Raw genomic sequence first — 13,712 nt, forward strand, 5'->3', positions numbered from 1 at the left:
ACAATATGTGAAGAAAAACAGGATTTTTTCCCTTAAGATAATAGGAGCTCCTGCCCCAACTACTGTTAACTTGTTTAGTTTAATATTTTGACAACTACATTTCAATATAATTTGTTTCCTTTGTAATCCTCTATATTTAATTTTTTGTGCTTGAAAACACTATTCTGAGTTCATGAGTCCAGACTGTCACATAGCTCCATGAAACACAGAAAAAATGGCCAAAATCCCATATTTTAAAAAAGAAAGGAAAATTCAACTATATAATCTTTTTTCTAATTTTCCATTATCAAAAAAAAGTTATATGCTATAATATTTCTAGGGTATTGTCATCAGCTTTCTTTTGCTCTACATTTTGCTTCAATTATCACCTCTAATGCAGATGACTACCAAATGTATATAACCAGCCCAAAAATTTCTCCTGAATACCAGTTTCACATTTGGACAGAAAGATTACTAGTTCAATTCTGTATAAGGTGAGTGTGAAAGGATAGTTAAACTTTCAGATAGATATTATTCCATTCATAATGAAGCATAATCATACAGTAGAAGATAACTCCACTTGGATATCCCACTAGCATCTCAAAATCAATGTGTCTGAAAATAAAACTAATGATATCTCCTTGCTCGGATTAGTCCCCTCTTTTCCTGCCTTTCTTTTTCTGTCAGTGGTAACACCATTCTTCCAGAAACTTATATTCAAAAGGTTTTAGTGATTTCTACTTTTTCTTCTTTGCCTTTGTTATTAACAGCACAATTTTTTTCTCAAAACAGGGCCCTCTTCTCCATTTCCATGGTCATGGCTCCAATCCAAATAATTATTATCTCTTGGCTAAATTCTTTCAATATCTTCCTAAATAAGTTTGACTAACAATCTAAATCCTCTTCTAATTTTGGAGATTCTTCTAATATTTTTGGCACTACCATTTTGCTAAGTTTTTTGAGGTTTACTCCATCCATCTATCTCACTCTATTCAAGATTACAGTTGAGAATATATGTTGAAAATGACTAAAACCATCACATTGTTTTTCCATGGAAAATTAAATCTCATTCAAGATTGATGTGATATTTAAAATAAGTTTCTACTTTTCATTATTTAATACATTTTTCCTCATTTTTACCCTTTGGATATTTTTTGCTGAAGAAAATAAGGAAAGGGAGCAACTAGGTGGTACTATGGATAGAATACCAGCCCTGAAGTCAGGAGGACCTGAGTTTAAATCTGGCCTCAGACACTTAACACTAATTAGCCATGTGACCTTGGGCAAGTCACTTAACCCCAACTGCTCAGCAAAAAAATAAATAAGGAAAGTTTTGTATTAACTGCAAAAGGGTCTGCAGGAACCAAATATACAAGAGTGAAGTTATAATCTGAAAAAAATGACCCTGTAAAAATTGCATTGACATGTTTACTCCTTTCCAAAAAAATTTTAATGTCACATACTCTCAGTTTACAAGTAAATGTTGATTATTCTGACAGTTTCTGTCAAAAAGCCCTGTAGGGTCTTGTGATGAGTTTAATCTCATCACTGACCCATCACCCCAAAATCCATAAACCAAAGCCAATCATGGATATTTGCTGATGATACACAAGGGAATCAACAATTGACATTACCTCATCATTAGTTCTACATATGATTTAGTGAGAACAAGTATATCAGAGCAGGAGTCTATAACTAAAAAACAAAAGCTTTTCCTACACAAAGGCATTATCCCTCATATGACTGAAATGAACCCCTCCCTCCACCCATTTCCACCTATTGACATCCTCCTTCAAGGCCTAATTCAGATGCTACCCTTTTATGAAATTTCCCTAATTCTTCCCTCGCCACACCCCAATCAAAAATAACCCTTAGTGGACCTTTAGTTTCTTAGACTACTGTTTGACCGCTTCTACATACTTAAATATTTCTAATTTTTATTAGAGTTATCTATTTAAATCCCAACCCCTTATTAGATAATAAACTCTTGAACCTGAATATAATGTTTCCCATTTTTTAATCTCCAAAGATTAGCACAGTACCTTGCACACAGTAAGTACTTAAAAATTGTTTGTTAAATTGAACTAGGTTGTATACGTGGCACAATTGCAACATATATTAAGCACCCACAATTTGCCAGCCACTATGCTAAGCACTGGAGATACAAAGAAGAAAAAGAAATAGCTGCAAAGAAAAGCTGCTAACAGAAAATGTGGTTCCTTAGAAGCTTGTGAAATCATGATAAGGATTTTGGAAGGAATTTGATATTTCATCTTCCAATCCTCCAATCAGAGGAGAAAGGTAAACAAGTGTGAGATGAGAAGGTCTTGCCCATCAACAATGAATCAATTTGTGTCGTAATGAGATTTCAGGTGATCTGTTTATGGAGTTTATGGAAGGGGAGGGCCATTGGCAGCAAGTCAGGGTAGGAAATGTGTTCTGTGAAATCAAACAAATTTGCTGATGGAAAATAGACTTAGTTGACCAAAAATATCTTCCCTATCTTCCCATTTCAGCATTTGTCATTTCAATTTTTAGAGTTACTCTTTTGGATTAAGGGAATAACTCTAGAAGGTCCTGTTAAAAAATGTACCTATGACCTGAGAAGATAACATGTTAACCATTAGGATGGGTTAGTTTTTCATATTAGTTTGCTGTTACTAATAGCAACAGATTATATTTATATTACATTTTACAAAGTACTTCTTTACTACAACCCTATAAGATAATTCATATAAATATTTCATCTGCATTTTTCAGGTGAGGAAAATAACTATAGAGGGATCATAGCTAGTATATGTGGGGTGCCTACTCAGGTCTTTTAATTCCAAGTCCAATAAACCTCACCATACATATTGCCTTGAACAGGGTTTTGGAATACTGGTACAAAGGATAAGTAAATTAGATTAGAAAGACGTGGGAAAGGACTATAGTATAGAATTTTGTCCTGAAAGGTCTCAGGCAGTCAGTCAACAGCAGGAGGAGGGGGGATAGGTTTGGTACAAAACAAAGGGAAGGGATACCTTTTATTCATGACTTTAATTCTCTTATCATGATGATGTTAACATAACTCTGGGCAAAGGGAACCTCAAAGGAGAGAAGGAACTGTGAAAAAACATGCACTGCCTATTTCAACATTTTGCTCAAGGCAGATGCTAGAGGATAAAAGAAAGTCAGCATTGGGAATGGCTACAGGACTCAGTGCTAACTCAAATGTTTGTATCCATCATCATGCCTGGAGCCAGGTATAGATGACTGCCAGTTTTACAAAGCTAGCCCTGCTCTCCTGCTCTCCCTCTTGCCCTCTTTGCTTTCCTTCCTTGCTCTCTCTTGCCCTTGCCCTGATGCCTCCTTCTCCCCTGCCCCTTCTCTCTCTTTCTCTCTCTCTCCCCCCTTGCTGTCTCCCTCTCCCTTTCTGCATCTCTATATTATGTGTGTCTCTTTGTCTCTGTTTCTCTCTATCTCTCTGTGTGTCTCTCCCTCCCACCCCTTCTTCTCTTTTTCTGTCTCTGTCTCTATGTTGCTGTGTCTCTCTCTGTATGTCTCTCTCCCTCCCTCCCTGTCTGTCTGTGTGTGTGTATCTCTTTCTGTCTTTGTGTGTTTCTGTCTCTCTCTGTCTCCCTATCTCTGTCTCTGTTTCCCTCCCCCTCATCCCTTTCCCCTCTCTTTATCTCTCCTCCCCTTATCTTTCCCTCAGCCCTTCTTTTCCCTTTTCTTCTTCCTTTCCCTCTCGCAGCAAGTCATTTAACCCTGTTTGCCTCAGTTCCTCATCTATAAAATGAGCTAGAGAAGGAAATGACACTCCTATATCTTTGCTAAGAAAAGCACGAATTGGGGGGGGGGATGTCATAATTTTGTGACTAAAATGACACAACAACAATCTTCTTGGTGTAACAATGTCACAGAATGTCTTATCTGTATTTTCTTTTTATTGTACTATATCGTAGAAATGCTTGTTTTATTTCACAAATTAAAAATAAAATAAAGCTTGTATATTCAGAAGCTATCATAATGACCTGAACCTAATAAATATGTGACCAATGTTTATTACATTTAATAGACTCCTTTATAATGCAAAGCAGCCAAAAATTTGCTCTTGTATTTGAGTAATCAATCCATCTCTGGAAAACAAACATTGTTTCCAAGTGGAAAGCTATATGTAGAGATCTATGGTCATTGCTACTCTTAAGTTTAATTCTGAAGGGACACTCCTTGAAAGCTGATAAATCATTCCTACAACAGCATGTGCCATCTCTAATTACCCATGAACTTTCTAGCCTGGCTAGAAATTTGAGGATGAGATAGATAACTTGTTATACTCAATGACAGGGCAAGTAGTGTCAACGAGTTTCTAAGTCAAGGACTTGAAATGATGGCTCTCCTTTGGAATCAAAGTTGCGAGAGATATATTTCAGTTCCACGTAAGGAACTTATGCTCAACTAGAGGCAACTAAAAATGGAATGGGTTGGTAGTAGTGGGTTACCCTTCAATCAGTGGATCCAAGTGGATACTGGAGGATTACCATTTGTTTGCCATGTTGCAGAGGAGATTCTTGGTCAAATGTAGCTTTGTTTTGATGCTTCAGAAAATTTATAAGTGGGATGTTAAGCAAAGGCATAACCAATGACAAATCTGGAGACTTGACCATTCCCAGACTAAGCTAAAATTCATCCTATAGCTATGGATTGTTTAAATGTTGTTTGAGCATGCAACAAATGAAGTAAACACGATGACTTCTGTGGATCATGTGGTCATTAGGCATCCATAACATTATCAAAAGGTATTTCTCAGTCTTTAATTGCATGTAAAGCTGTGATATATTATACAAGAACTCTAAAGAAACATATCCCAGTTCTCATTTACTACTTGACTACTCACAATGCAATTCACAAACTGATCATTTAAAGCAATAGAACAACAGAAAATAATATTCAAGCTACTAGCATCATCTAGGCACACTCTGTTGTGCACTTCTAGTTACTAAGCCAGTATGGTGAGGAATCTAAAATATAAAACTTGGGGGTTTTTTGGGGGGAGGGGAAGTGTAGGTGTTTCCTTGTCTGTGTTCTTGAAATGGTACTTTTTCCTTTCTGATCCTTATTTTCAAGAAATAGCCCGCCTAAAGTAAACTGAACAGACACTTTTCATGCCTCCTCTGCTGTAAGACAGCACGTTATAAACAGAGCAGATGAGCTCTACACTACAATAACACACTACAATTACAGTCATTGGCTAGTCTGGCATTTGTTCAACTGGAAATGCCAAAGTAGATTAGGAGGTTTATGCTTAAAAGAAAGCAGCACCTTGCACTAGTAAAACTTGAACTTTTCCTATTAGAAAGGTTTCCATCTATGCAAGTCTGAAATCAAAGAACCCACATGCTCAATATTCCCATAGCCACGCAGTAGCAGTGGAACCAAGAAAATTAAACTTTCCCAAAGAATTTCTGTGCATGTCTCCTTTACTGCCATCACATTCCTCTAGTCCCAATTCTACTTGTGTGACATTCTCTCCATTACCTCTTTGAAGCCATCATTTTTTTCTTCATTTTTGTTATCCCCAATCCGAGCAAGTGTCTTGCAATAACACAAGTAACACACTACCCTCCCTGATTTTCCCCCATTGGTTCTCTTCTCTTCTTTTTGCCATTCTGGCAATATTACTTTGTATTTATTTTATATGTGCAACAGAAAAGTTTAATAGATACTTGTTGGACTTAAATGAAATTCTTTAAAGCTGAGGAAAGAAGCACATACATTAAAGTACGTAAGCTTCTTCCCTGGCCACTCAAATGGGAACACAGGACTATCTGAAGACAACTAAACTTCAAATGAGCAGGTGTTTTCTAGTCCAGGTTTGTGCAACTCTGACTTTCCTGTCAAAGAATCATGCAGATAGGCTTCTCAGTCAACAGCACATGTGTTCATGAGGTAACATATAGGAAATGAATATACCTAAATATATCTACCCACTCCATTATATGTTAACTCAAGCTATAGAACCATTAAGGAAACCAAGACAGATAGAGTTTGTATCTCCTCCGCATCTTTTGTTTTCCTTCCCCTTTGAGGCAGTTGGTAGTAGAATGGATAGAGTTCTGGGTTCGGAGTCAGGAAAACTGGATTGCAAATCCAGTCTCAGACCCTTACTACTACTTGTAGGACCTTAGAAAGTTATTTAACCTCTGTTTCTCTCAGTTTCTTCAACTGCAAAATGAGGATAATGATAGACCTACCTTGCAGGTATCAAATGAGATAATGTTTGTAAAAAGTACTTAGCACAGGGTCTGGCATACAGTGGATACTATATAAATGCTTATTGTCCTCTCTTTCTCCCCATTCTCATTTAAAATCCTTCACAATTTGGCTCCAATCTATCTTCACAGACTATTTCCACAGTACCCTTCTCCATGTTCCAGCAAGAGTAACCTACTTGGTGTATTCCATAAATAACATGAGTTCTCCAAATTTCATTCTTTTGTCCAGCTGTCTTCTCTTTGTCTATTCCCTATAATGTTTTCCCTCTCGTCAATGCTAAACACAAGCAACAATACCACTTTTCCTGATTTCCCCCAACTGGGTCTCTTCTCCTTTCCCCATCCTGGCAATATTATTTTGTATTTACTTTATATATGTTTTATATTTATTTCTCCCAAATGCAAGTAAAATGTAAAACTTTTTAGGCTTGTTTGAGATAGATGGTTTTGTCTTCACAGTGACAGTGGTGGGCACATTGTCAGGCAAGAATAGTAGTATTTAGGGGTCCCGCTTCTGAATTTTCACTAAAATAGGGAGCCCAAGGGAAAAAACATCCTTTGCCAACACAGATGGATACCTGCTCTGTAACTTAGTCTCACAGAATATTGCCTGAGGTACTGAAAGATTAAGTGAACTGCTCATAGTCACCCAACCAATATATGTGAGGGGTGAAACTGTTTTTTCTTGACTTCCAAGGTCAGTTTTCCATCTGCTAATGCAAACTATCTTCTCTGTGCTTTGCATATAACAAATGTTCAACAAATTCTTCTTGAATTTAATTGAACTATGAGGGTACAGCAGTAACAAACAATAGCACTTACCAACATTAAACCATCTCTCCAGCTCTGAAACTGACTGTACTCCACAACTCAAAGGCAGTAAAAGCAGACTCTTCTGGCCAGTGTTTCATTAAATATCTATTCCACAAAAACATCTAACCATCTAATGTACATAGACTGTTATGCTACATTCTCAAGAAAATATCTAACCATCTAATGTACATAGACTGTTATGCTACATTCTCAAGAAAATAGACAGGTTGGGTAGTAGCTAGCATAAGGCATGATCTGAGCCAATTCATACCAGTAAGAAAAACATGGGAACAATACTAGATTGATTTTTTTTTTTGCTTTCAGTATTCTATTTTCCCCAGTTATATGTAAAAAAACAATTTTAACATTCATTTTAAAAATTCTTGTTTTAGATTCTCTCTCTTCCTCACATCCTCCCACCACCAAAAATGCAAGCAATTCAATATAAGCTATACACACACACAAAGTCATGCAAAACATTAACATAATAGTCAAAATGTTAATTTTGAGGCAGAATGGAATAGTGGACAAAGGACTGAACTTGAAATCCAGAAGACTTGAGTATAAATTTTGCTTCAAATACCTACGAGCTGGGAAAGTCTTCCTGGGAAAGTCATTCTACCTCTCTGAGACTAAAGCCGTCTCAAAGTTTTATTTTTTTAAGTTATAGATCAATCACAATTAATGTGTATCCTTGATATATTGCTATATTATAATACTAATAATAATAATTAGCAAATATATTATATGTTAAAGTTTGAAAATGATTTACAATTCTATTACATTTGATCCTCAAAACAATTCTATAAGATAGGTGCTAGTTGTTATCTCTATTTTAGAGATAAGGAAGTAGCAGCTAAGGGGTGTTTCATGATTTGTGCAAGGTCATACATATAATAAGTGTCTGAGGCAGAATTTGAACTCAAGACTTCCTGATTCCAAGTCTAACATTCTATCCAATGCATGATCTAGCTATCTATTACAAGTTAAGAATAGTAGAAAGTAACAAAAAATAGGAATGTATGATGTCTGAAGGGAACACATTTGACTAGAAGACTAGGAAAAGCTTCATATAAAAAGCAGCAATGCCCTGAACCTTACAGGAGGGATAGAGTATCCTAAGAGATGGAGGAATTCTATTCTAAGTTTGTTTACATGGTGGAGAAAGGAGATCACAAATTTGCAAAGTCTCTTTATGGCAGCTCAGGGCAGAGCCAGCCCTCTGCCATTCCTGTATCTATGATGAGGTTTCTGGTACCGTGCTACAAACTGTCCAGTGCTTTAGACCTAAAATAAAGAGTTTGAATAACAATTAATTTGTTAAAAGGCCAGCAATCCTTGACTTGTTGAGTCGTTTTGGTTGTATATATCTCTCTGTGATTTCCCTCTTTGAGGTTTTCTTAGCAAAGGCACTAGTGTAATTTGCCATTTCCTTCTGCAGCTCATTTTACAGATGAAGAAATTGAAGCAAATAGAGTGAAGTGACTTGCTCAGGGTCATACAGCTAGGAAGTATCTAAGATCAAATTTGAACTCAGGAAGATGAATCTTCCCAACTTCAAGCCCAAAATTTGATCCACTACAGCACCACCTAGCTGTCATTCATGAATACACTTTTTCTACTCTTTATAGGGCAAAAATTTCATGGGGAGATAAAAATACCTCTCCCCAGAAATTAATCTGATATTTGAGAGGACATTGTTGATCTGACATACCATTAGTGTAACTTGTTCTTTGACCTTTCCTTCCCAGCAGCATTTTCCCTGACAAAATATAAGCACTCATTTTCTCACTCAATCTCCCCCTAGGACCAATGAAATACACCTATAAGCCTGTTTGTCAACATTAGAGCTGAAGCTTATGGCAATGATTTGGAACAAAACTCACCAGCTCAAATGTGGCCTGAAATGTGGAGGTCTCATTAGCACAACAATAACTAAACAGAAAACCACAACATCCCCCAAAGAATCATGTTTGAAACAATTAACTGAAGAGTTCAAGGAGAAACAAATTTTGACCATTTATTAGTCACTTTTATTTCCTTCACATTAAAACTCAATTCTTGACAATCTCTAGCTGGTGCAATCCTTCTTAATCACCTTTTTCACACATACCTCTACTATTTAATAAACTAGGATTGTTAATGATCATTTTAAATTAAATAAAAAATAAGACTATTTTGGGAAAACAATCTAGCATAAGGGTTATTGGTCACCAATCCCCCATCCCTTACCTATATCCTCATAACACAGAAAAGGCATTTCATTTTTGCTTTGTTACCAAACCACTGTGTAAAGAAATGCCTAGCATAAGTTTTGAGTCTTATGAAATCTGGGACTCATTAGTCCTCATTTTTATTTTTTTTTATTCAATAACAAATGATTTTCAAGAAATTCTTTTATCTACTTTTGATTTCATTTATTCTCATTACTTGAAGAATCAACATAGTCAAATGGTTTACAAATCTAACTTTCCAGGCTCTCCCCTGAATTTTTATGTAAAATTTCCAACTGCCTACTGGACATTTTTCTACCTGGAAGTCTTCCTAGTGTATTCAAATTCAACATGCACAAATCAGAAATTACCATATTCTCTCTCTCCTAGATTGTTTGTTTCTATTGATTACATAGTCTCCCCCCATTTTTAGGACTTCACAGTCTTCGTTAGTTCTTTCCTTTTCCTCATAACTCCCAAATCCAAACATGCAAATACCACTGATCCTAACTTCACAGTATTTTTGGTACCTATCTTTTCCTCTTCTTTAGCAGTGGTTGAGTTCAGCCAGAAGATGCAGTTGATAAAGTGCCAAGCCTGGAGTCAAGAAGATCTAGTACAAATACAGCCTCAGACTCTTACTAGCTGTGTGACCTTAGGCAAGTCATTTAACCTTTATTTGCCTCAATTGCTTCATCTGTAAAATTGGAATAATAATTGCACCTACAAGGATCAAAGGAGACAATATCTGTAAAGTATTTCTCACAACACTTGGCATATATTAAGGGCTATATAAATGTTAGCTGCTGTTATTGGTCAGCCCTCATCACACTTCGATTTGAACTACTGTTTCCCAATGGTCTCTCTATATTAATTTTTTCTTCACTCCTATCCAGACTTCATATAGCTGACAAAATAAACTTCCTAACCATTTGGGAGGATGTAGACTAGAGTCTCATAGAATGACAAGCATGGGTGGATATTTCTAGATCAATGTCATCATAGATCTATCGGAGCACTTGAATTTCAGGAGAGGGATGGAGGGACACTGAAGGAATGGAAGGAAGGAAGGAAGGAAGGAAGGAAGGAAGGAAGGAAGGAAGGAAGGAAGGAAGGAAGGAAGGAAGGAAGGAAGGAAGGAAGGAAGGAAGGAAGGAAGGAAGGAAGAAAGGAAGGAAGGAAGGAAGGAAGGAAGGAAGGAAGAAAGGAAAGAAAGGAAAAAAAAGGAAGGAAGGAAGGAAGGAAGGAAGGAAGGAAGGAAGGAAGGAAGGAAGGAAGGAAGGAAGGAAGGAAGGAAGGAAGGAAGGAAGGAAGGAAGGAAGGAAGGAAGGAAAGAAGGAAGGAAGGTAGGAAGGAAGAAAGGGGAAGGGAATAAAAAAAGAAGAAAGCATTTATTAAGTATCTACTATTTCCAAAAACTGTGTTGAATATCTTACAAATATTATCTCACTTGATCTTATAGAAAACATGAGAGGTGGGTATTAGTATTACTCCCATTTTACAGTTGAGAAAACTGAGGCAAACAGTGGTTAAATGGCTAATGCAATATTTGAATTCAGGTCTTCCTCAGGTCTATCCACTGTATAGTTTCCTATACAAGGAAACTTGTATTATATAAGAAAACTTATTATTATTATTATTATTATTATTATTATTATTATTATTATTATTATTATATTGTATTATATAAGGAAACTTAGCTTCCTATATAGCATGATAAGGATAAATCTGGATGGAAAATGTGAATATGACATTAAAATAAAAGGTATTAATGACACTTTTAAAAATTAAAACATACCTTTCCTAATGCATATCAAACCATATTACTTCCTTCCTGAAAACCTTTAGTGGCTCCTCATTATCTATAAAATACAAATCCCTTCATCTGGCATTTAAGGCTTTTGACAACCTGCTTCCAAAATACCTTTCCAGTTTCATTACACATTATTTCTTTTCAGGTACTCTATATTCCAATCAAAATATAATGCTAGCTCTTTCACAATCTTACTGTGCCCTTTTACACCCCAATGTGCTCACACAAGCTTTTCCCCACATCTGATAAGTGCTTTCTCTCCCCAGCTCTGCCCGATAAAATTCTTTGAATCATATAAGGCACAGAGCTAGGTCCCAATTAGTGCAAATCATAAAGCCTCTGGAGTGGTCACATTATTCCAATTTGCACTTCATATTTCCATTGGGTCATAAACAAAGGCCACATTTTTACACAATCATAACTTCAAATAGTGTGAATTTGGAAATATGTGATCATTCTGGGTGATTTAATATTCCCATTAATAGGGACTGAGTTGTGTCAACTTTTGCATGAAACCTTTCCCTATACTTAAGTTGAGAGCAACGTCTTTCATCTTTACTCATTATTTTCTTATTGTTTCTTATGTGTTTGGCCAAATCACATTCTATCAAACTATCTGATGTTCAGTCATGTCCAACTCTTCCTAACTAATCCCATTAGCATTTCTTTGGCAAAGATATTGGAACAGTTTGCTATTTCCTTCTCCATCTCATTTTATAAATGAATAACTGTGGCAAACAGTTAAGGGTTAAGTGACTTGCCCAGAGCCACACAATTAAAAAGAGTCTCAAACCAGACTGACTACTCCAGGCCTGACACTCTATATACTCTGCATCACCCAGAGACCCCAGACCACTAAGTAAATTAAAGGCTCTTTGAGGACAAGGGACTACCTTTTATTGATTGTATCTTTGCTATATCTCATTGAAAACACTGAATGAATACCTGATAAGATCTGAATTTGAATTTAGTAATGTGATTTGGGAATGTGAATTAGGCCAAATTTCAAAATTATTAACTTATACATATGGAATTCTTTGTCTTTGTCTAAGGAATAGAGTATTTGATTATGACTCCACAGCCCTCTTAAGCCTTTATACTGTTATGCCTTAATCAAGGGGGAAAAAATCTAAAACCAGAATTTATAATTGTTCATTAAAAGTAATCCTTAGAAATAACAAGCTGAACCCAAATTAATTTCTGAAGTAAGTATATTATTGCTTTTCTGTAAGCATGGCAGTGCTTAGAGAAGGAAAAAAACTACCAGTAAGTAAATGAACTTAAATTGCATTCCTTCATAATTTAAAACAAAATAAGAAAGAAATGTATTAGAGAAGGAAGAGAATTAACCTTGGTTTTTTAAGTCTTATGGAAGGAAAGAAGTCATAATTTCCCTATATCTACCCAATGTTACAGTTTTGAGAACATCATAATATTCCAGTTTTCCAACTCATTTTCAGCCCTAGATATAGCATAGTAAGGAGTGCTATTTGACTTGTTAAGGAAAAAAAATTTGATCATCTTTTATCATTTCTATACCATGCAATTCTTTATCTGAACCTTCCAAAGCATAAGAAAAATAATGGAAATGCCTACAAGGGTATATGAAATCAGGAATTTGGGGGAGGATAAAAGGGTACAGTAGCCCAAAGCTTTTCAGATAATGAAGGGAAAGTAACAAGCTGATATAAGTATTAGCTTTTTTTATTTGAAGGAATAGTAATAATTTCCCAAATAAAACATATTGAATCTTAACACTCTCTTTCACTGTCATTCTAAAACATACCAACTCTCCCTTTCTAGTTATCACCTGGTCCTTGTTTTCACTAAACAAATTTGACCATGGTAATTAATGTTTTTGAAAAAAGTGTCACAATGAACAAGTGATTAACACTTGAAGAAAACACTAAGAAAATATGAGAAGGTGTTTTAAAAGTCAGTGTAGGGTTTTGTTTTTGTTTTTAAACAGGTAGTCATATGCAATCTGAGTTAACAACTGATATTTGCCTCAATAGAGTAGAGGGCAAAGAGCATAGCTAAAAGGAAAAACATGCATTGGCAAGGTGTTTTCTAGCTCTCCTTGAAAGTCATGGAGATTACCTGATCGACTGGAACCTCAACTTGAGTGTCTTCATCTTCTTGTACTTCTGCAGCCCCCTCCATTTCAGATCTTTCTGTTCCGGCTTTGAAAATGCCTTCATCTACAAAGGAAAAAAAGAAGAAAAAAAAAAAATCGATTAGGACGAGAAAGGAAAGTCCAATTCTGACATCGTGTGGCTTTTTCCTAGAACTACAGCCAAAATCTTATTTAGGGGCGGAGCAGGGTGTGGATGTATTCTTAATAGGCACTTGTATTACATTTAACCAAAGAAGGCTATTATTGATGATGTTTTGCTTTCTACCAAATGTGTACATTTTCACAAAATATAGAAATGGGAGATTCTAGGTCTACCGGAGAAAGCTCCTGACTTTAGTTCTGATTAATACCACCCTCCCCCTCTCTCCCATCCATGAAATAGAAATGATGCTTGGCAGGAAAAGGGGGAGTGGGAGTGAGGGAAGCAAGAAACCTTTCATTTCAAGCACATCTGTGATTAAAAATCCTAATTTCCAAGAGAAAATGAACACTTAATATTA

The 13,712-nt window shown here is 36.0% G+C and overlaps 1 protein-coding gene across 6 annotated transcripts in view; it reads right to left on the reverse strand.

Annotated features, from left to right (window-relative positions):
- Positions 1–13,712, reverse strand: part of DCDC2 (doublecortin domain containing 2) — a 200,764-nt gene that overhangs the window by 18,329 nt on the left and 168,723 nt on the right. For all 6 annotated transcript variants that reach the window (XM_074272693.1, XM_074272688.1, XM_074272680.1 and 3 more), the window contains one exon: positions 13,176–13,276. In XM_074272693.1, coding sequence (XP_074128794.1) covers positions 13,176–13,276 — 101 coding nt within the window. The remainder of the gene's footprint in view (positions 1–13,175; positions 13,277–13,712) is intronic.

The sequence above is a fragment of the Sminthopsis crassicaudata genome, chromosome 1 (genome assembly GCF_048593235.1).
Source record: "Sminthopsis crassicaudata isolate SCR6 chromosome 1, ASM4859323v1, whole genome shotgun sequence".
Lineage (NCBI taxonomy): Eukaryota > Metazoa > Chordata > Mammalia > Dasyuromorphia > Dasyuridae > Sminthopsis > Sminthopsis crassicaudata.